Below are 21,423 nucleotides of genomic sequence, written 5' to 3'. Positions count from 1 at the left end.
GCAGTGAAAAGCATCCACAGTCATTCAAATCCTGCGGTAGCTGCTGAAAGAGGTCTTCGGACAAACATTCCACCCGTCTTGCTACTGTGGAAGCACCAAGTGATATGCTCTGAATTGCCGTCATTATTTCCTCTTTATTTTTGTTTTTGAAATCTTTAAATAAGGAGTCCGCTGCCACAGTCACTGCCTCTTTAAATACTTCTCCATCCGTAAACTATTTCTTGTGTTTTGCCAGCAGATGGCAAACACGAAACGATGCTTCAGTAGAAGCCTCCCCTTTTGCTACTGGTTTAGTAAAACATGACTGTTGAGCTTTCAAAACAGCCTTGCTGAACACCCCGGGAAGTGACTGGATTTTCTTCGGGAAGGAAGAAGCACTGTCCCTCCCCTCTCTGAGATTAGTGCAGCCTCTTCCCTGCCAGTCCCTTCTCCTTATTCAGTATTAATGGCACCCCAAATGGCTCATTCATCATCCCAAATTAGCCAAATGAATTGTGTTGTTATTCCAGTTACAACAATGAATGACCGGACATCAAAAACCATTTTGAATTCATAGCGAGAAGGCAATCTATTTTGTTCCCCTGCCTGGCTGGGAGCACCAAGTTTTGCACTGGAAACAGGCTCTGTTCCATTAATGGTATTTCAAAGCCCCAGTCAGGAGACTGAAGTATTTCATTTCATGCCATGGCAATTACCAAGGTGGCTGTTGTTGTTAACCCCCTGCAGTCTCTGATAGGCTAAGGCTGATGATCTGTTTGGGATGGGGTTGGTATGCGCCTTGCATGTGTGTAAATTAACCTGTCTGCGGCTGCTTGTTTAATCAGGACAGTTCTCAGACTGGGGCTTCCTTTGACTGGCATTGCAGCCTGTGGTTCGGACAGAGAGCCGCATTTCAGCTGTACTGTGAGTTCAGCAGGCGCATCTAGCATTTGGGCTGTACTATCCCTGCAGCGTGCACTTTGTTAAAGCACCGTCTACTGTTGAAAAACCACCTCTTTGGCTGAGAGCATGGTAGGGTGGGTGGGATGTATTCCCCTAGCTGGCTGTGATCCTGAAGGGGGTGGCAGGATGAGATGGGGGACTAAGACCAGGATTGCCACTCAGAGGCTCCAGGATCAACTGATTGGGGACCACTGGTCTAAAAGCTCTTTGTTCTCTCTAACTGTGCAAAACCCTTGATTATAACTTACTTTTTAATCCCTTCTGCTCTTTTCTGCCTTTTTCTTCCTTTTCGGAGTCACATCGTTTCTGAGGTTTTTCTTTTATTTCATTTTTCTTTACTTCCTTTTCCTGGTACTGAAGGCAAAAGATAAAATTAAAGTGCTATGCTATATTAAAGTGAAATGATCAGTTTTCAACTGCCAAAAACCAAAGTTCAGAGTTCTGCATTTCTCTGCCAGAGCCATCACTAACATTAGATTAGTGTGGGGAACAGGGTGATAATAAAATGGAGAGTGAACAGCACGGGTGACCTATAGTGGGATACAAAGCCTTTCACATTTGATTTACTGATTTAAAATCCAGACAAGGTTGCTAGTGAATAAAAGTAATCTGATCTGTCACAAACTTACATTAAAAATGTTTAGTGCCCTTAGTCCAGCTCCTATTGAACAGATATTCACATGGTAAAATTACCACCAAAATTAGCACTTTTCAATCAAAGCTTTAAGCAATTTATACTACAATTACTTTATATTGGAAGAAAGTAGAAACTATTAGCATCCACATTTCTTGTTCTTTCAATACCCCAAGTATGCTGGGTGCTTTTCTAGCATGAAAAATACACACAGTCTGTTTCAAAGACCTTACGGTTTCCCTTCTTGTGATATGTCTAAAATTAGGACAAACTATAGGGAGGAGAAAGTGTGATAGAAGCCACAGGTTACAAAAAGATCTTGCTATTACTCAGTGAAAACATCCATATCTTGATGTGCAGATGGAGAATAGTTAAAAAATTAAAAATCAGATTTTTAAAAAATTAAAATTAAATGTAGATTTTAAAAAATAAACATAGGGTATCATAATATATTGAATACAAAAAATATTAAGTAGTACATTTTTCTGCCAAGTTTTAAAGAAAATCAAAATAATGAACTGGTGAAAGTCACTGGCTAAACCCCTGGAACCAGAGTTTGCTGAAGTATTAAACCAGCCTTTGATAGCAATACCCTCTTCTGCAGATGGAGAGAGAATAATTTTCTTCATTTCAGTTTATTCAACTAGTTCAGTTCAATGACTTCCAGTTCATTCAAAGTTAAGAAACCAATTGTGAGTTGAAAATGGAAAGCTTGTTTCCCTTTTCCAATCTATGAATTAAAAAAAAAAAACAAACTTGGTGTGAGTTGAGATTCCTACTACTTGTAAAATCTTGAAGAACATGGTGACTAGAAACAAACAGTTCAATTCACTAACTACAGATCATACTTCCTTTGTTTAATAAACCATTTTTCTTATGTAACCAGCACATTTAAGGTAGGTTTTTTATATAAAAAAATTTATAACGCTGGCTTTGTTCATTTTTAATTGAATTTCCATCCAAACAGACCTTGACATAAATAACAAGTAAAAAATAATCTAGTAAAGGAATGTATCATCCACCATTTTCTAACAAAGTAAAAAACTAAGAATCTTAAGAAAGATGACTAAACGTATATTAAGTTACATCATTGCTTAAATGAGTATACATAGTATAACTTTCTCTTTAAGAACCAAATGTAGTCTAAAGACTGTATTTAGTGGCAAATCAACATGTTTTAATAGTTACCAACCTATGACAATCAAACTCTCTTTAGAAATACAATGCAAAAGTACAAATGAAAAATGATTCTAAAAAAAAAGGTCATTTAAATCAAGATTTCCACCTTGCTGATTTGAATAATGATTAAAAAAAGACGGTTACTCACCTTTGTAATTGTTGTTCTTCAAGATGCGTTGCTCATATCCATTCCAATTAGGGGTGTGCATGCCACGTGCATGATCGTCGGAAGATTTTTACCCCAGCAACACTCGGTGGGTTGGCTGAGGCGCCCCCAGGAGTGGCACCTTCATGTTGCTGGATATATGCCCCAGCACCCCCTCAGTTCCTTCTTGCCGGCTACTCCAACAGAGGGGAAGGAGGGCGGGTTTGGAATGGATATGAGCAACACATCTCGAAGAACAACAGTTATAAAGGTGAGTAACCGTCTTTCTTCTTCAAGTGCTTGCTCATATCGATTCCAATTAGGTGACTCCCAAGCCTTACCTAGGCGGTGGGGATGGAGTGAGATGTCGCAGAGTAAAGGACCGCTGAACCAAATGCAGCATCACCCCGGACTGCTGAATTATTGCTTAGTGGGCGGCGAAGGTATGCACCAATGACCAAGTAGCTGCCCTACATATCTCCTGTATGGGTATGTGTGCCAGGAAAGCAGATGATGAAGCCTGAGCCCGTGTGGAGTGAGTGGTAAGGTGCATAGTTGGGACACCAGCCAAGTGATAGCATGAATGGACGCATGATGTGATCCAGGACAAGATGCGCTGGGAGGAGACTGGAAGACCCTTCATCTGGTCTGCCACAGCAACAAACAGTTGCAATGTTTTCCTGAAAGGTTTAATTCACTCGATGTAGAAGGCGAGGGCCCTGCGAACGTCCAGGGAGTGCAGCTGTTGTTCCCGTCGAGAGTCGTGCGGCTTCGGGTAGAAGACAGGGGTGAAGATGTCCTGATTGAGATGGAAGGCAGACGCCACCTTAGGGAGGAAGGCCGGGTGGGGTCGCAGCTGTACCTTGTCCTTATGGAACACCGTATATGGTGGTTCTGATGCGAGTGCCCTGAATTTAGACACACACCTTGCCGAAGTGATAGCTACAAGAAAGGATGTCTTCCAGGAACGGTACAGGAGTGAGCAGGTGGCCATCAGCTCGAACGGGGCAGCCATGAGTTTGGAGAGAACCAGGTTAAGATCCCACATAGGGACCGGTTGTCGAATTCGTGGGAACAGGCGCTCCAACCCCTTGAGAAATCTGCTGACAATGGGATTGGGGAAGATCGAACGACCGTTTTGGCCCGGGTGGAAAGGCGAAATAGCTGCCAGGTGCACTCTGATGGATGATATCGCCAAGCCCTGCTGTTTTAAGGACAGGAGGTAGTCCAAGATGATAGGTACTGACGCCTGTAGTGGGGCCATATGACTCTGAGCGCACCAGCAGGAAAAACGCTTCCACTTGGCTAAGTACATGGACCTGGTAGAGGGCTTCCTGCTACCCAAAAGGACCTGCTATATGAAGCGAGAGCAGCACAACTCAGATTGAGTTAGCCATGCAGCATCCACACTGTGAGGTGGAGATTGCAGGTCAGGATGACAGAGTCGTCCATGGTCCTGAGTGGTCAGGTCTGTCCACGGCAGGAGTGGAATTGGAGTGTCCATCGACAGCTCTAGGAGAGTGGTATACCAGTGCTGCCTAGGCCACGCCGGGGCAACCAAAACCAGGCTCTGTTCCTGCACAGCTTGAGCAGGACCCTGTAGACTAGTGGAATGGAGGGAAGGCGTAGCACAGGTGATCCTTCCACTGTATTAGGAAGGCGTCTGACAGGAAACCCGGAGAGCGTCCTTGTAGAGAGCAGAACACTTGGCATTTCCAATTCTCACGAGAGGTGAATAGGTCTATCAGGGGAAAGCCACACTTCAGGAAGACAGAGTGGATGATGTCCGGGAGAACCGACCACTCGTGAGTCTGAAATGATCTGCTGAGGTGGTCCGCTAAGGTGTTCTGGACTCCTGGGAGAAATGACACCACCAGATGGATCAAGTGGGCTATACAGAATTCCCACAGATGAGTGGCCTCCTGACAGAGGGGGGACGACTGGGCTCCCCCTTGTTTGTTGATGTAAAACATGGCTGTTGTGGTCGTCTGTGAGGACTGCAACACAACGGCCCTGAATGCACTCTTGCAATGCCTAACACTCCAGGCGCACAGCTCTGAGCTCCCGTACATTAATGTGCAGGGATAACTCTCCTGCCAACCATAGCTCCTGTGTATGGAGGACCCCGAGGTGGGCTCCCCATCCCAGGGATGATGCATCCGTGACTAGGGACATGGAGGGCTGCGGGGTGTGAAATGGCACCCCTTCGCACACTGATTTGGGGTCCAGCCATCAGTCTAGAGAGGCTAATATTCCTGGTGGGACAGTAACCACCGTGCTCAAGCTGTCCTGACCCGAGCAGTATACTGTTGATAGCCAGGCTTGGAGTGGACGTAGCCGCAGCCTGGCGCACATGGTCACATATGTCCCAGGAGGCACAGGCATGTTTTCATGGTCGAGGTTGGGAAGTTTTGCAGGCTGTGGACGATGTTCACCAGGGATTGGAAGCGTGCTTCCAGCAGAAGTGCCCGGGCTAGGTCTGAGTCTAAGACTGCTCCTATGAATTCTATCCTCTGGGTTGGTACCAGAGTAGATTTTGTGACCGAGCAGGAGGACCACTCGATTGAACACGTTTATGGTGAGCTGGACATGAGACTGCACCTGATCCCTGGAGTGGCCCCGAATAAACCGGTCGTCAAGGTATGGGAACAGCTGGATCTGTTGTCAACGAAGGGAGGCAGCCACAAGAGCCACACACTTGGTAAAACACCCTGGGGGCCGTAGATACGCCAAAAGGAAGGATGGTGAATTGAAAGTGCTGTTGATTGACCACAAAACGAAGGAAGCATCTGTGCACTGGGTAGATCGCAACGTGGCAGTACGCATCCTTCATGTCGAGGGTGGCGTACCAGTCTCCAGGATCTAACGAAGGAATAATGGTACCTAGAGAGACCATGCGGAACTTTAACTTTACCATGAATTTGTTGAGCCCGCGTAGGTCCAGGATAGGCTGAAGCTTGCCCTTGGCCTTGGGAATTAGGAAGTAGCGGGAGTAAAAACCCCTGCCCCTTGACTCTCTTGGAACCTCCTCTATCGCCCCCACAGCTAGGAGTGATTGGACCTCCTGTAGAAGGAGGTGCTCGTGAGAAGGGTCCCTGAAGAGGGACGGGGTAGGAGGATGGGGGGGAGCAAATTGAAGGGAGTAACCCCTTTCCACGGTGCAAAGGACCCAACAGTCTAATGTTACGTGAGACCACGCACAGAGGAAATGGGAGAGACGATCTTGGAAAGGCAGGGAAGGATCCTGCATGGAGACTGGTGCTCCGTCCTTGGGCGCACCTTCAAAAGTTCTGCTTAGGCCCAGGCAATGGCTTGGGAGGGCCCTGGCCTTGGCTGGCTTGGTGACCAGTTTGTCGTCTTCTACCACCTCGGCCGCATCTTCTAAAGAAGTCCTGTCTTGGCCGAGGGGGAGCATAGGACCTCTGAGGCTGCAGTCTGAAGGGCCTTCTCTGCGTTACTGGGGTATGCATTCCCAGAGAGCGCATAATAGTTCTCAGGTCCTTCAGACTCTGCAGCCTTGCGTCTGTCTTGTCTGAGAATAGGCCTTGGCCATCAAAGGGTACGTCCTGGAGGGTCTGCGGCAACTCTGGTGGTAAGCCACAGACCTGCAGCCACGAGAGGTGGCGCATGGCTATGCCCGAGGCTAGGGTCCTAGCCGCCGCGTGCAGAGAGGCTTGCAGGGAGGTTCTGGCCACCTTCTTGCCCTCCTCCACTAGGGCCCCAAATTCTTCTCTGGACTCCTGTGGAACTAACTCTTTTTTGAATTTCTCCATAGAGTGCCATGAATTATAATTGTATCTGCTCAGGAGTGCCTGCTGGATGGCCCCTGAGCTGCAAGCCTAAACAAGTCTAAGCATCTAGCGTCCTTTGATTTGGGCACCTGGGCTAACCATGCCATTCCTTCTCGTTAACCGAAGCCATGACATGGGAACACGGTTGGGGGTGCATGTAGAGGTACTCGTACTCCTTTGAGGGGACAAAGTACTTCCTTTTCACCCCCTTGGCTGTAGGTGGAATAGAGGCTGGCAGATTGTCTTGGCATTGGTCTGTATAGTCCGTATGACTGGGAGGGCCACGCTGGACGGTGCCTCCAGGGACAGAATGTCAACCACCAGGTCCTCTTCCTCCACCACCTCCTCTACCTGGAGGTTCATATTGTGCGCCACCCTGCAGAGCAGCTCCTGGTTGGTGCGGAGGTCCATAGGAGGAGGGCCCAAAACCGTAGTCCCTGCCACTGCCTCATTAGGCGAGGATGAGGAAGATACCCCCGGGACTAAGAGATCCTGCGTGGGGTCCTCATTTGGAGGAACTTGTTGCCTGAAGTCCACCACGCTAGGGGCGTGGGCCTGTGTTGACACTGGAGCAGTCCCCTCAGAACCCTCTGGGGGGGAGGGGCGAGACACAGTGACCTCTGGTACTCGGGGCTCCGAAGGGGCGGAACGGGAAGCTCCCAAAGGAATCCCTTGGGCCTGATGGTATGCCCAGCGGGTCCAAAAAAGACCACTGTGGAGGTCCTTGGCCCAAGTCCCTGCCTTTGTCCAGCCACTGGCTTGCACCATCTTCGCCCCAGTCATGGGTGAGAGAGCCACCTTGTGAGCGTGACAACGTGGAGGTGGAGCGAGCTGGCCAAGGCAGTGCTGAAAGTGTTGGCGCAGAATTCGCCGGTGCTGTACAGTGCCATGGTGCCAGCAACTGGTGGCGAGATGTAGAACAGTACCGAGATGTCGATCGGTGCCTGCGGTTGTATCGATACCGGGAGCCTGATCTGGATCTCAACGGCGACCTTCGACAAGACCGGCGCTGGGATTGGCTCTGGGTCGAGTGCTGCTCTGACCGGTACCGGGAGAGGTGCCAAGAGTCCCATCGGTACCGGCTGTACCGCGATTCTGATCTTTGCGAGCCGGAGCAGTGTCGTGAGTATGACTGGCGCCGAGAACGGGATCAGTGCTGGGACTGCGAGCGACGCCATGAAAGGTGCCGGGACCAAGACTGGTGCTGCCCTGCTTCACTCGGCAACGGTGATCAGGGATGGTTTTCCCTTCGATGGCACCGCCCGCACCAGAGGTGCCACTGGCTGCAAGGGAGTCGGCTCTGCAAGCGCGATCAAGTCCTGCGCTGTAGAGAAGGTCTCTGGCACAGAGGGGAGCCTTAGCTCGACCGCGGTGTGCACTGGGGAGTTAACAGGCACCGGACTAGATGGCCCTTACGGCGCCGGAGTCAAAGGTGTAGGAGCCGTTGTTATACCAATAAATTAAAAACCAGCAGGATCTTATTAAAGGGAAAAAGGCAAAATACCACATTTATTGTGAATACAGAAAGAATCATAGTAAGCAGTTAGTTATAGCTATAACATTCCATTCAATCTCATTTATTCACACATTCATTCATACAAACACACACACACACAGGTTCTGCAAGGTTGTTATCATAGTTACCAGCCTTAGATTTGCTCATGCCAAGCCACTGGCCAGGTGGCCTGGACATGAGGAGGGAGCAGGGCCTTGTCAGATGCTCATCTGATGCTCCTGGAAGTTGGTATGCAGAATCAGACCCCAAAGTTCACTTTCTAGCGTCCATTTTTATAGGAATTTCTTCCTATGCCAGTCTATGGGAATTGCTTCATCATGCTGTTGCTGAGTCAGTCAGCAGATAGCACATTCCTGACAGCTCCGTGCTGCTAGATGTTATCTTGTTCTTTGGTTCTCCCATTCTTGAGGCTGTTGGGTGGATTCCAGTCTGCCCTCCGGGGGTCCTCTGGTTATTTCCACTTGACGCCTTCTTCAGCCGATGGACACTGGATTCTTAGGCTGGCACCTCCCTGATCATTCAGTTATTATCCACACCAAGCATCCATCCACATACATCCTCTATCTCTATTTTAATCACAATTGTTAATACAACAAAAGGGCGGGGAGTCTCTGGGTGCTGTTTCTGTTGTTAGAGTATTGCTTTGAGTCTCTGTGAATTGCTTTGAGAATAGACTCTGTCTTAGAATGTACTAACGCAATTAGCAGCTTGCAAGTTTCACACACAGAGGGAGAGAAACAGAACCAAAAACCAAGAGACCTCTTAATTAGTAATACCCTGGAATTTAAACTATGGGGAATCAAACTCATTTGTGATTTTAATACAGAACTTCTTTAATATGATCCAACACCGTTACTTGTCCTGTGTGCTCCAGCAATGGATGCGGCTCTGGCTGCAGTGCAGGAAGTGTTGGTGGCTGTTGAACCGACAAAGAAGAAGCAGTCGGCACCTGCTTGAGCTGCTGCTTCTTCTGGCCCAGAAACAGGGACTGGCACCGCGGTGGTGGAGGTGCCGGAGGGGCATGACGCCATGAATCTTTAGCAGAGTCCGAATGTGGTGCCAGACCAGTCGGTGCCGCAGTGGCACTCCGCACCGAAGACGATGCCCAGTCCCAGTGCGTGAAGGAAGGGACCAGGCTAAGTGCCACCTCCATAAGGAGTCTAAAGTCCCACTCCTTTTTGGTCCTCGGCTTGAAGGCTTTGCAATTGTGGCACCTGTCCGCTTGGTGGGATTCCCGCAGACACCTTAGGCAAGGGTCGTGGGGGGTCTCCCGTTGGCATCTGCTTCAGGCAAGCCAAGCAGGGTTTGAAGTCCGGAGACCTAGGCATGGGCCCCTGTATCAGGACGGGTAGAGGGGAGAAGACCCCGCTCCACCCAACTAAGTACACTAATCTACACTAACTACTAACAACTAGTTACAACTATTAACAGGTACTAAGAGAGAAAGCTAGGGAGAGTGGAGATCAGCTACGCTGCGCTCCACAGTTCTAACGACTGTCACGGGCGGTAAGAAGAAACTGAGGGGGCGCTGGGTCAGCTGGAGCATATATCCGGCACCATGAAGGCGCCACTCCAGGGGCCGCCTCATCTGACCCACTGAGTGTTGCTGGGGTAAAAATCTTACGACGATTGTGCATGCAGCACGCACACACCTAATTGAAATCAATACGAGCAAGCACTCGAAGAAGAACCGGTGATTTAAATCAATCCACCTACATGATGTAGTGTTAATGTCTTCAAAAGTAATTACTACAAATTCATTTATGGGCACTGAGGAAACAGCGATTAGGATTATTTAACATGTTAAGGAATCATCACTACAATAAGTCAGAAAAGGTTAACAAAAGATCCAATCCAAAGATTCTTTGATTACATAAAAACAGATGCATATTTATCTTTACAACACCTCTGTGACGCAAGATGGAATTATCCCCAATTTTACAGTCAGAAATTAAGGCCAAAATTGTCAGTTCCTACTGATCATCTCCAGTTGCAAAGGCTCAGTAACTCTGATAAACCTGGTGCCTGTTTGGTAACTTGGGCACGCAGAAAATAAGGAAGATTAGTTATTCCTGTGGGAATACTGCACTACTGTGTAATGCAAAATTTGCGCAGAATTCTCCCACAGAATTGGGGTTGCAGCACTGCTGGCCGCCACTAGGGGCCACTGGTCTCTGCAGAGGCCAGCTCGCAGTGAGCAGAGCACCCATCCTGGCAGGGATGGAGGCTGCATGCTCTGGCTGCCAGGCTTGACCCCCAATCCTCATTGTCCTGGGCATGAGAGGGCTCTGGACAGCCAGCTCTGTCAAAGGGTGAAGAAGGGTAGAGCAGGGCTGTACTACACCACATCCCCGAGAGAGACAGTAAAGAAGCTGGAGGGAGTAAAGACTCTGGGGGAGGCCCCCATGGCTGGGCTCTGGAGGGGAGGGGGTTGCAGGTATCTGGGCTCTGGGGGCCCCATGCAGCCACCTCCACCCCCACCCCCACCTGCAACTTGGTTGTCATAGGAGTTTCTTTAACTTTCTACTCCTGGGGGAATTTTTTTTTCTGTTGTCTGTATTGTTGACAAGTATTTAGAAATAAATTACCAAAATAATTGAAACTGGAGTGATTATATTGTGTTATTTTGACAATAAAAAATGCAGAATTTTAAAATATTGTGTGCAGAATTTTTAATTTTTTGGCACAGAATTCCCCCAGGATTAATTAGTAGCAACCTGTAAAGTAAGTATGGTTTAAGTAACTCATGCAATATCACGTAGGAACTTTGTGGCAGAGGCAGGGATATAATCCAATTCTCCAAGGTAGCATTCAGTGGCCTCAACCAAGAGACCTCCCTTCCTTCCTGCATTCCCTTGCCTCAGTCCCTACAACTTTCAAATTGTAGAACAAACAAGGAAAAGGTCATATAGCCTCCATATTACGCAACTTTGATACATTCCCTGAGCACCATTCATACTACATACTGAATGACACAAGAGTCTTATGAAACATAGCATGTGACCATTAAAGATTATATCATAATGTATACACGACAGGATGAATTAAATTTGCAACTTTAATATTCTTTTAACATAGTTTTTAAATGTAGCTTAAGTTTCAGTTTGCTTGTTAAAAAAAGCATAGAAATTAAATCATGAGAAACCACAGTGACCACTTCTACCCCCAAATCTGATAGGTCATCAGCAAGGTTTGGACCTTGACCCACAGCACAGATCTCTACCACCAGATTTAAGTAACTTGTAACAGTAGTAGGCGGTTTTCCTTTAAGCAGATCAGCCTCTAGATGAGGAAGAATACACATTTTGCCAGTAGGTTTCACAGCTACAATCATGGTGCTTCAAATCAGATTGGGGTGTGTGCAGCAGAGGTTGCCATTGATGGCGGGGGAGGCAGGCAGAAACAAACCAAAAAAAAAATCCACATCCTTTATGGCATGGTCTATCCTTTGGGAGGGGGCAGGATATTGCCCATCCTCTTTTACCGTTCTCAAACTTGGAGGACTTCCTGGAAGGACAGACAACAGAGGTATTCCTGGTAGCAATGACTCATATAAGATCCAGAAAAGGTGCACTGAACAGTGATCCGTCTAAGGGGTGGCAAACCCTGTCCTCAAGGAAACCATGTAGTGGAAATGTAACAATGAAAATCTTGCCAATCCTTATTCACTATGCAGGAGTAGTCCATGTACGGCAGGGGTAGGGAACTTTTTTTTCTATCAGGGGCCACTGACACACAGAAAAGGAAAAAAAAAAAAAAAAAAAAATCAGTCATGGGCCTCACACAGCCCCGGGGTCGGGGGGGTGGGGGCGCGCCATGGACGCTCTGGGCTTCCCTTAGGGTGGGGCCAGAAATGAGGGGTTCAGGGTGCAGGAGGGGGCTCTAGGCTGGGGTGCAGGAGGGGATGAGGGCTCCAGCCAGGGGTGCTGGCTCTGGACTGGGGCTCAGGATGAGGGGTTTGGGATACAGAAGAGGGCTCCGGGCTGGGGCCAACAGGTTTGGAGTGCAGGAATTTGGCTCAGGGGCAAGGGGTTGGGGGTGCAGGGTCTGGGAGGGAGTTAGGGTGCGGGAGGCGTTTCTGACTTGGGGCAGGAGGTTCAGGGTGCAGGCTCCGGCCGGGCAGAGCTCACTGCAGGCGGCTCCCAGTTGGCAGCACAGCATGACTAAGGCAGGCTTCCCGCCTGCCCTGGCTCTGTGCTGCTTCCAGAAGCGGCTGGCACGTCTGGCCTCTAGAAGGAGGCGTGGCCAGGCAGCTCTGTGTGGTGCCCGCATCTGCAGGAGCCACCCCCATAGCTCCCATTGGCCACGGTTCCCGGCCAAGGAACTGCAGAGCCGCTGCTGGGGGTGGGGGTAGCACACGGAGCTTCCCTGATTGCCCCTCCGCCAAGGGGATACAAGGAAATGCCAGCCGCTTCTGGGAGCTACATGGAGCTGACTGGACTTTTAACGGCACTGAATGGAGACTTGCTGGGGGCCGGATGAAATTAAGCGGTGGGCCAGATTCGTGCCATAGGTTCCCCACCCCTAATGTAAGTGATAAACAGGCCTTTAGAGTCTGCAGAAGGTACAAATGGTGGGATTTAAGGTTTTCCAGTAATACAAATGCAGTGGCTTTTAAAAGATTTTTAGGAACTGAATAATTTTTCAAACACATGATCATTTCTCGTTATTGTTCTAGAACTTCTAATCTTCAGATTACTTGGATCAGTAAGTATAACACACTTTGCAAACTTACTGTTTGTACATGTTTATACTTTATGCTAAGTGATCTCAAGTTAAATATCCAAGAACTTGAATTTCCTAAATAAGTACCTGGATAAGACAGCAACTCCATTTGGGAGTTCTCTTGCATTTTCCAGTCAGTTCTACCAAGTCTCTATCTACTTTTTTTTTTTTTTTTTTTAAAAAGTCCTGACTACAAAAAGAAACTGACCCTTTGCTGACAAATCTTCTTGAGCTGCTGCTGAGAACATTTATGTACTAATTTAGGTCAGACAAAAATCCTGACAGATTCAATTATGCCTTCTTGTCTACGAGTTTTGTTTTCAATGCTTGCTCAGAGAGGACTTGTTCTGAAAAACTTTCAAATTCCTAGTTTAGACAGAGCTTGTTTGCTTAAATTTATTTCTGTCAGCCAGTGTAATTTTTGTCTGAATGCAGTATGGTTATAGCCGTGTCAGTCCCAGGATATTAGAGACACAAGATGGGTGAGGTAATCTCTTTAATAGGACCAATTTCTGTTGATGAGAATAAGCGTGTCTCTCACCAACAGAAGCTGGTCCAATAAAAGATACTACCTGATTCACCTTGTCTCTCTCATTTTTGGCTGAATACTTTCTAGATTTGAACTAGTTGCTGTAAAAGTTTTACACAGGATTTAACACTTAAGCCAGCTAACATGAAGAAGATCTCAGTCTTTAACAATGTTTAAGCAACTGCTACAGGACTAGGAAGAACAGAAGGCTTATTTAAAAAAAAACCCACCACAATGTTTTAAATACGGCTATGCCCCATCCAAGTTGCTTGGCTTAACCATATTTAGAATAGCTGTCACAATCATTAAACTCTAGTATGGACAGGGTTTCGGCTTCTCTAGTTCCACTTTTGTTTTCTTCCTCTGACGGCAGTACCTACATTTATATTCTGTTTTTGAACCTGATTTGCCCACTCAAAGGTGCTCAGGGAATGTATGCAATTACCTTGATTAGAGTACCGGAGCTGAACTAATGATACAGACATATTTGCCACTGTTCACTGAAAAGAATGTTACTTTTGAGGAGTTTTGTCTGTAATTTTTGCTACAATCAGAACGCCAGTTGCTATGTGCACAAACTGCAAGCAGCGATGCAGTGGTCTCAGGCAGCTAAACAACATTACATTGTTCAATAGCATTTTTCATAGAAGGCCATTTTAGTTTTCCCAATACTGTACACTTATTCTTTACCTTTTCTACCCCAGATCCTCCTTAAAATATAATCTTGTGCTCAGTGAGGAACATAATAGTACTTCAAAGCAGAGAAACGTACTGCTTCAGAAATGTTTTTAGATTAATCTGAAGGGTGTGTGTCTTAAATGCTGAAATCCAGGTTTTTATTCTGTATTGTCTACATTATATCTAAAAACAACAAAAAAACTCTAGCGAGACAAGCCTGCTGCACAGCTATTTGGGAGACTTGGGTTTATAAGTGATTTCAGGCTTCCAATTCCTAGTTAGATACCAAAATACACAAATTATAGTAATGGTATACTTAAAAACACAGAGATGGCATGTTAGCCATGCCACATAAGAACAATTCATAGCATGATAATAACTGGACACTCACTAGACAGCTGAATGCCTTACTATAAAATAAGGGGAAGAATGCCAAACTGAAGGTGGTCAGAGGAGCAAGGTAACGGACAAGTGGCTAAAACAGATAGTACAAAGGTTGTTTAGAATGAAACCTAACCAGCAACTGAACTGAAGCAACTGAAAACAGGAAGCTGGAGAGATTCACAGGCGTGATTCCATGGATGCTCTGGGGCTGGAACACTCATGGAAAATAAACAGTGGGTGCTCAGCACCCACTGGCAGCCCTACAGGTTGCGCCTCCTCCCCCCAGCACTTCCTACTCACCTGCGGCTCCGCCAATCAGCTCCTCCCACTCCCTCCCACCGCAGATCAGCTGCAGAGGCAGGAAGAGGTGGGTGAGGGGGCGGGAAGATGCAGGGTGGGAGCTTGTAGGAAGGGGCAGAGTGAGAGCGGGGCCTGGGGCAGAGTGGGGGGAGGGTTGAGCATGCCCTGGCAACTCATTAAGTCAGTACCTATGGAGAGATTTAAACTCTACTGAACACTAAACTGAAGACAAGCTAACTTAATGTACAATACTTACTTTCTGAAGAGTTTTAGGATTACCTTTGATAAAGTGCCTCTTTCCTTTGACATGTCCGCCACATTCAGATAACATTTAGAGACAGGCTTCTCTCCTAACATGCTCCCTTCTTTATTATGTTCAGTATACAGACAAAATTTTTCAAACAGTCTCCCCTATAGAGTGTGCAGTGGGCTTCTTTCATTTTATCCTCATTAACTCTCCCAATTATATTTTTGTCTTTGCGATCAGAAATAGTAGGCTTTTGAGGTGTCTGAGGTATGTCCCTGGCATAATATTTGTCTGATTTAAACTTTGTTTTTCAAATTTCAAAACACTGCTTACCTCCCCAACTGAATCAGTCGACTTGCGCCCTTTTTCATCAGAGCACAATTTCAAACTTTTTTGCACTGGAGCAGGTGTAGGCGAAATTTTGTCTAACTCTGCAGAAGATTTTGCCTTTTCTTGAGCTTTTTGTTTTTTGTGCATATTTTTCTTCTCCAAATAGTTGTCCTTTGTTTCCACTTTTTTACTTTCCTCTTTGTAATCTTCAGCCTTTTTAAGTTTCTTCTTTTTCCTTTTAACCTTCAGCTCAATGCTGTCCTCTTCAGTACTTGCTGACCCATCTGGCTGCCTGTCAGCAATGGAATCCTTCATAACCATTTCCTGTTCAGATTTCTCTTTTCCACTTTTTATCTTGTGTTTCTCCTCTCTACCCTCAGAACACAAGTCTGAATTTTCATTGTCAGCTACTTGAGAAAACGAATCATCTAGGGTGCTTGACTCAGAGTCAAACTGAAGGTCACCATGTTTTTCCTTCCGCAATTTTTTACTTTCTTTAGAATCCTCTTTACATTTTGTCTTTAAATCTTTAATTTCTCCCTTCTTTTTCTTGATTTCTTTAGAATCTTCTTTCTTCTGCTTCTTAGGATCTTTTGAATCTTCCTTGGTTTCTGAAGTTCTTTTTTTTGGTTTTGAATCTAAAGTCAAACTATCTGAGGAGTTTTCACGTTCCAGCCTGGGTTTCTCTTTGAATTTTGCAGACTTTGATTTTTTCTTTTTCAAATCATCTGGGCTTCTATCCTCACCATCTTTTGATTTTTTTTTCTTCTTCTTTGGTGATGTGTCTTCTTTTGCTTCACTTTGCAAGTCACTGTCAGATTCTGCCTCAAATAATTCATCATTTAAAGACAGCTTCTATAAAATGAAGAAAAACAGAAAAACATTTCTTTCCTCCTTTCCCAATTAAACTTTATTATTTATGTACTTCAGTGCACAACAGTGTTATACATGCTTAAATCCAGAGAGCCCAAACCCAGGGTAGTGCAAGATTTCAAATTTTTAAACACAACTGTAGCTTGCAGTGGTTATTCCCATTCTAGCTCATCATTACTAAGTCCTCTCTGAAACAGGACTAGATCAAAGTGCATTAACAAACTTAATGCATGTCAGCAGGGTCCACGTGGACAGATAGTCCACAGCAGAATAGTGCAGGGGAAATTCACACCCCTGCTTACTGTGAACGAATTATTTGTGTCGACAAGCCCTTACTCAAGTTACTACCTCTGGAAGTGGCATTAACAGGCACATGGAGGGAAAAAAAACAGGCAGGATGTAACTGGGTAGCTATGTTGAGCAGCAAAATAGAGCACAAACTTGATTCTGGACTCTTCCTTGCTGCAAGAGTCAGTCCTGGTCTACGCTTAAAGTGTAGTCTGACATAACCCCCAGTGTAGAGACGACTAGGTTGACAGAAGAATTCTTCCATCAGTTTAGCTACCGCTTCTTGGGGAGGTGGATATCCTCCCCTGCAGTAAACACCCTGTCAATGTAGAAAGTGCCTACATTACAGTGCTACAGTGGCATAGCTGCAGCTGTGCCGCTGTAGCACCCATACTGTAGACATGGTCTAATTAACTTGATATTGCAAAGGTGATCTACTGATTCTTCAGAAGTATGGCACAAGATTCCAAAGAAACCTGTTGTAGGTTATTTTAAAGCACATGGGTATGTCCATGCTGCAATAAACCAGCCAAGGCTGGCCTGAGTCAGCCGACTCTGGCTTGTGGGGCTCAGGCCCCTAGGCTATAAAACTGCAGCGTAGACATCTGGGCTTAGGCTGGAGCCCAGCAAGGGGGAGAGGGTCCCAGAGCTGAGGCTCCAGCCTGAGCATCTACATTGCAATTTTATAGCCTTGCCACCTGAGCCCCATGAGTCCAAGTCAGCCGAAATGGGCCAACTGCAGTGTGTTATTGCAATGCAGACATGGGTTTTTAAGAGGTTCTTAAAAACCCATGTGCCCATCATCCATTACATTTACTATAAACTAAACAGGAACAAAGAAAAATTCCCAGGGATTAGTGGGCAAAGAATATCCAAACAAGGCAGGGAGGGAAAGTACTGCTTCAAAGAATGAGTGAGCAAAGAGTTCTCACTGGAAGAGGATAGGGTTTGGGTGTGGCGATGGTAGAAAGATTTGCATTTAACTGCCTGCTGAGTGTTGATTAGACTGGCCCCTTACCATTTAACTTTGGGCTTAATTAAACTTTGAGATGAATCTGGGTGAGGTAAATTCATTCCCTGGCTGATGCAGAAAACTGTCTAAAACAAACAATAATAGCAAGGCTGAAGCTTTAAAAAAAAAAAAAAAAAGTAGAGCAAAACAGAGCAGTGCTTTAAACTAAAAAGACTATCCAAAATGGTCGCCGTTCCTGCTGCCCTCCCTGCAAAAGCTGAGTCTACAAGAGAGAAGAAAATGGTGGTAAGACTGCTATCAGATTCTGCATTCTGTGCCTACAATTATTTCACTGGTATAGACACATAACTGTTACTATTAATGAGAAAAAACAGTTCCTAGCTGTAATTCTAGTTTTCAGAAGATAACTGCTGTGTAAATATTCAGAAATCTAGTTAATCTTGTTTCACAATATGGACTGAAAAGTAAGCATTCCAATATACAAAATGAATCTCTCGTCTTACACTATAAGGATATCATAACCAGCAGGAAAGCATGAAAACTTACAGTAGGCTTTAAAAGAAGATTATATGTTCCCATATACCCATCAAAACGTAAGTGTTAAGGAATGTTTTCAAACTACTCTAATAGGAGAGCCAATTTTATCTAGTAATGTAGAAAAATGTGACTGTTTATGACTATTCTAGGAGAAAAGAACTATACTAGCAGGTCACATACTTTATTTCTTGTATAGACTTCCTTCCATCTTCCCCTACAAGGTCTCTGTGTTGCACTCGCACATTCCCCTTCTTTTTCAGGGATTCATTGCAACTCCTCACAATCTCCCTGCTACCACGGGTTTTGCATGCCCCAGGCCCAGCTTCTCTCCCCCTGCCATGGCAAGGGCTGCATGGCCCTCACTTCCCGGGTCCCCCATTCTCTACCACCTATGATAGGAGCTCTGTGTGCACCCTTAATTCACCTCCTTCTCCCCAAATGAGGGGGGAGGGATAGCTAGGTGGTTTGAGCATTAGCCTGCTAAATCCAGGGTTGTGAGTTCAATCCTTGAGGAGGCCATTTAGGGATCCGGGGCAAAAATTGGGGATTGGTCCTGCTTTGATCAGGGGGTTGGACTAGATGACCTCCTGAGGTCCCTTCCACCCCTGATATTTTATGATTCACCACCAGTCCCTTTCCCCTACGCCAGACACTCCCAGTCTATCTGGGTGATAAGTCAGTCAAGGCATCTTGTTACATGTTAAACTGTATTAAGAAGCCAAGCAGGAGTATTTCTATGCCACAAGGCATTAACTGATGTCATCAACTAGCTGCTTGAACTATATACAATTGCAGAGGTGCCTGAAACAGTGATTGTATTAATCTGATGGTAGGGTTTCCATTTCTCGCCTTTTGGTTTTCCAATTTCCCCCCAAAATCAGTAAGCTTCTGGCCACTGATGCCTTGAACATTCCCAATAACTTTGGAATTGATCGTATGCTGAGTTCACAAGTTATCATGTTACATAAAGAGAAATGCCATCAAATTAAATGTGAGGACCTCACAAGCTTGGCCAAAAAGGGCACTTATGGTATTTTTTCCTAATATAAGAGATTTTTGTAGTCTTACCCAAACTTTAATTAATAGCAACTCCCAAGCGAGCAAGCAATGGTCATTCCAATAATAAAGGCCTCTACTAAAAAGAAATTTTGATTATATTTTAGAGTCTGAACACAACTCCATAGAACATTTAATACCAGAAAATGAGGCCTAAAAAGGGAAAGACGTCTTTAAAGGAAGGTGGGGGAAAAGCAGACATACCTGTATGTCCTTCTTAACAGGCTTAGGCTTACTATCCACTATTTTTTTTCGGAATTCAAGCAGCACTTCTTTACAGTCTTCCAGATGAACCTCTGGTTCCCAGGTATCATCGTCCGAGGTATATCCCTTCCACCGCACTTTGTACAGAATTTTACCCTGAGAGAGCAAAAAGTACTTATAAAACAAGAGTTTATAGGGGGGGTTTCTACAGTATCGACTTGCTCTTGTGAATCTTAATGTATAACGGTTTAGTCTAATATCATTTTATAGGATGAAAATGTTAATTCTAAAAAGGGAGATGAGCCATGTTTTGCTATAATCATTCATGCAAACATGTTCTCATAGTTTGAAGTATTACACAAAAGAGGTTTTAAGTACAGTGAATATAAGATTTATTTCTTACAGTAGTTCACTAAAGGTCTGTTAACCATTTGGTTTTGCCCAAAGTTCTTTGCTGCTTCTCCAAACAAATTTAGCAATTTCATATTACATTGATGAACAAATCACTTTTCTAGATCAGCATACATCTTGATGGGGGACACATATCAACTACTCAACTTCACAAGAACGAAGTCTGCTACAAGAATTCAGTTTTTTTCCTTTCCTGGCTTCACACTGCAGGACACGTGCCTAGAAGCACTTGAATTGAAGTGCAGGGTGGAGCAAAAAAAAATAAAAATAAATTAGGGCTGTCAATTAATCGCAGTTAACTCACACGATTAACTAAAAAAATTAAACACAATTCATTGCACTTAATAGAATACCAACTGAAATTTATGAAATGTTTTTGAATGTTTTTCTACATTTTCAATATTGATTCCAGTTACAACACAGAACACAAAGTGCACAATGCTCACTTTATATTATTTTTATTACATATATATGCACTGTAAAAATGATAAACAAAAGACGTATGAGGTGAATTGAAAAATACTAAGTACTGAAGCGCAATCTCTTTATTGTGAAAGTATAATTTACAAATGCAGGGGTTTTTTTTTTCTTACAGAACACCACTCAAAAACAAAACAGTGTAAAACTTAAGAGCCTACAAGTTCACTCAGTCCTACTTCTTATTCTGCCAAATCGCTAAGTTTGTTTATATTTACAGGAGATACTGCTCCTTGTTTCTTATTTACAATGTCACCTGAAAGTGAGAACAGGTGTTTGCATGGTATTGCAAGATATTTATATGCCAGACGCGCTAAAGATTCATATGTCCCTTCATGCTTCAGCCACCATTCCAGAGGACATGCTTCCATGCCGATGATGCTCGTTAAAAAAATAATGTGTCAATTAAATTTGTGACTGTACTACTTGGGGGGGAGAATTGTATGTCTCCTGCTCTGTTTTACCCGCATTCTGCATATATTTCATGTTATAACAGTCTCGGATGATGACCCAGCACGTTTCGTTTTAAGAACACTTCCACAGCAGAACTGACAAATCGCAAAGAAGGTACCGATGTGAGATTTCTAAAAATAGCTACAGCACTCGACCCAAGGTTTAAGAATCTGAAGTGCCATCTAAAATCTGAGAGGGACGAAGTCTGGAGCATGCATTTAGAAGTCTTAAAAGAGCAACACTCTGATGCAGAAACTACAGAACCCAAACCACCAAAAAAGAAAATCAACCTTCTACTGGTGGCATCTGACTCAGATGATGAAGATGAACATGCCTCAGTCTGCCCTGCTTTGGATAGTTCTCGAGCAGAACCCATCATCAGCATGGAAGCACGTCCTCTGGAATGGTGGCTGATTAACAGAATTTTATACATAACACAGATTAACAGAATATATATGATTTTAATTATATATATGATTAACAGAATATATAATTCTGTTAACGTGGTTACCATTATCAACCAATCTCACCAAAAAACAGTATCAAGTTTGTCTGACAAGACCATTTTCCATAAAACCATGCTGATTGGTATTAATTATGCTACCGTATTTTAATTCTTTATTAAATACACTCCATGTCAGAATATCCATGACATGAGACAATTTCACTACTGGCTCTGGATTAAAGCACTTTAGATGCAAGAGGATTTTGTTACTTTCCCTCAAAAGAGAACAGTGGTTTTCAAAAATTA

The 21,423-nt window shown here is 44.8% G+C and overlaps 1 protein-coding gene across 1 annotated transcript in view; it reads right to left on the bottom strand.

Moving 5' to 3' along the window:
* MPHOSPH8 (M-phase phosphoprotein 8) overlaps nucleotides 1-21,423 on the bottom strand; it is a 46,613-nt gene that overhangs the window by 21,795 nt on the left and 3,395 nt on the right. The window contains exons 2-4 of the mRNA XM_077809107.1: nucleotides 19,332-19,487; nucleotides 15,404-16,255; nucleotides 1,191-1,296 (exon numbers count right to left, since the gene is read on the bottom strand). Of these exons, the coding sequence (XP_077665233.1) occupies nucleotides 1,191-1,296; nucleotides 15,404-16,255; nucleotides 19,332-19,487 (1,114 nt within the window). The remainder of the gene's footprint in view (nucleotides 1-1,190; nucleotides 1,297-15,403; nucleotides 16,256-19,331; nucleotides 19,488-21,423) is intronic.

Source organism: Eretmochelys imbricata, chromosome 1, assembly GCF_965152235.1.
Source record: "Eretmochelys imbricata isolate rEreImb1 chromosome 1, rEreImb1.hap1, whole genome shotgun sequence".
Taxonomy (NCBI): Eukaryota; Metazoa; Chordata; order Testudines; family Cheloniidae; genus Eretmochelys; species Eretmochelys imbricata.
Note: the sequence above shows the minus strand (reverse complement) of the source record. Positions and strands in the feature narration are given on the sequence as shown.